The sequence below is a fragment of the Priapulus caudatus genome, unplaced genomic scaffold, assembly GCF_000485595.1.
Source record: "Priapulus caudatus unplaced genomic scaffold, Priapulus_caudatus-5.0.1 Scaffold8105, whole genome shotgun sequence".
Classification (NCBI taxonomy): domain Eukaryota; kingdom Metazoa; phylum Priapulida; class Priapulimorpha; order Priapulimorphida; family Priapulidae; genus Priapulus; species Priapulus caudatus.
In genome coordinates this window covers 2,533-4,096 of record NW_014585166.1, presented here as the reverse complement: position 1 = coordinate 4,096, position 1,564 = coordinate 2,533, and the positions used below count along the sequence as shown (strand labels likewise).

The 1,564-nt window shown below is 48.0% G+C and overlaps 1 protein-coding gene across 1 annotated transcript in view; it reads left to right on the top strand.

Annotated features, from left to right (window-relative positions):
- Positions 1–6: 6 nt before the first annotated feature.
- The window catches only part of LOC106820175, a gene marked incomplete at its 3' end in the record, with an annotated part of 3,328 nt that continues 1,770 nt past the window's right edge, over positions 7–1,564 (top strand). Inside the window, exons 1-2 of the mRNA XM_014824718.1 lie at positions 7–14; positions 1,256–1,471. Of these exons, the coding sequence (XP_014680204.1) occupies positions 1,319–1,471 (153 nt within the window). The remainder of the gene's footprint in view (positions 15–1,255; positions 1,472–1,564) is intronic.

Here is a 1,564-nt window from a genome sequence, read left to right as displayed (position 1 = left end):
ACAAACACACATCGGTATACCGCACTCACGTACACGATCTATATATATCTATATATATATATATATATAATTATACAACACATACAACATTAATTATAGTTATAACTGAAGCTATACTACACGTGCACACACACGCGTGACTTCATGTCACGTAGGAGTACTGTTAGATGCTAGGAGTATGTATAGATGCTACGTAGGAGCGTCCAAATGTTCTTGGGACTTCGCGCCGGTTTTCCTGTACCTAGCTCTCGCTATGACGTTTATGACGTTGGAAGGGAGCGATGGTGATTATAAAGTGCTTATATATGCAGTCATTTAATGATCGTGGCGCTGTAATGTGGCTCATGGCCGTGATACTAAGAGCTGCAGCTGGAGGTTAGCTCTCTCTCTCTCTCTCTCTCTCTCTCTCTCTCCTTTCCTCTCTTCTCTCTATTCTCTCTTTCTCTCTCTCTCTCTCTCTCTCTCTTCTTTTCCCCTCTCGCTCTCTCTCGCTCTACTCGCTCTCTTCTCTCACTCTCCCGCTTTCTCTCTCTCTTCCCCCCACTCCTCTCTTCCTCTCTCTCTTCCCCCCTTCTTTCTCTCTCTCTTCCCCATCTCTCTCGCTCTCTCTCTCTTTTCCTCTTCCCCCCCCTTTCTCTCTCTCTCTCTTCTCTCTCTCTCTCGTTCTCTCTCTCTCTCTCGCTCTCTCTCTTACTCTCTTTCTCTTGCTCTCTTTCTCGCGCGCTCTCTCTTTCTTTTCCTCTCTCTCTCTCTCTCTCTCTTTTTTTTTCTCTTGCGCTCTCTTCTTCCTCTCTCTCTCTCTCTCTTTACTCTTCTTCTCTTTGCTCTCTCTTGCTCGCGCTCTCTTCTCTCCTCACTCTATCTCTCCGTATCTTAGTTTTCGGAATTCACTTCTCACGTCTTCCCTCTCTCTCTCTCTCTCTCTCTCTCTCTCTCTCTCTCTCTCTCTCTCTCTTTTCTCTCTCTCTCTCTCTCTCTCTCGTCTCTCATCTTTCTCTCTATCTCTATCTTTCTCATTTTTAACTTTTTTTATCGCTTTCTCTCTCTCTCTCTCTCTCTCTCTCTCTCTATCTCTACCTTTCTCATTTTAACTCTCTCTCGCCTCTCTCTCTCTCTATCGCTACCCTTCTCATTTTAACTATCTGTCTCTCTCTCGCGCTTATCTCTCTCTCTTTCTCTATCTCTACCTTTCTCATTTTAACTGGCCCTCTCTCTCTCCCTCCCTACCTCACCCTCTCCCTCATCTTTGCTTCAGGATTCTCTCCTGGAGGTCTTCGGTAAACCCGGCGCCGGTGCGCCGAAGAAGACGGCTTCCGGTATGCTGCGCGCGCGCGTGCGCCGTGACCCGGAACTGTACTTCCAGTCGGGGTCATCGTCGAACGGCATCGATACCAGACGCTATGCGGTCAGCGCTGACGCCGTGAGAGAGTACCAGCAACAACTCGACACCTTTATAGATTGCAAACAGAAGGTGAGAGCGAGCGGGAGGGCGTGGTGTGTTACCTGTAATACATGGTGAGAGGGGGGCGTGGTGTGTTACCTGTAATACATGGTGAGAGGGGGG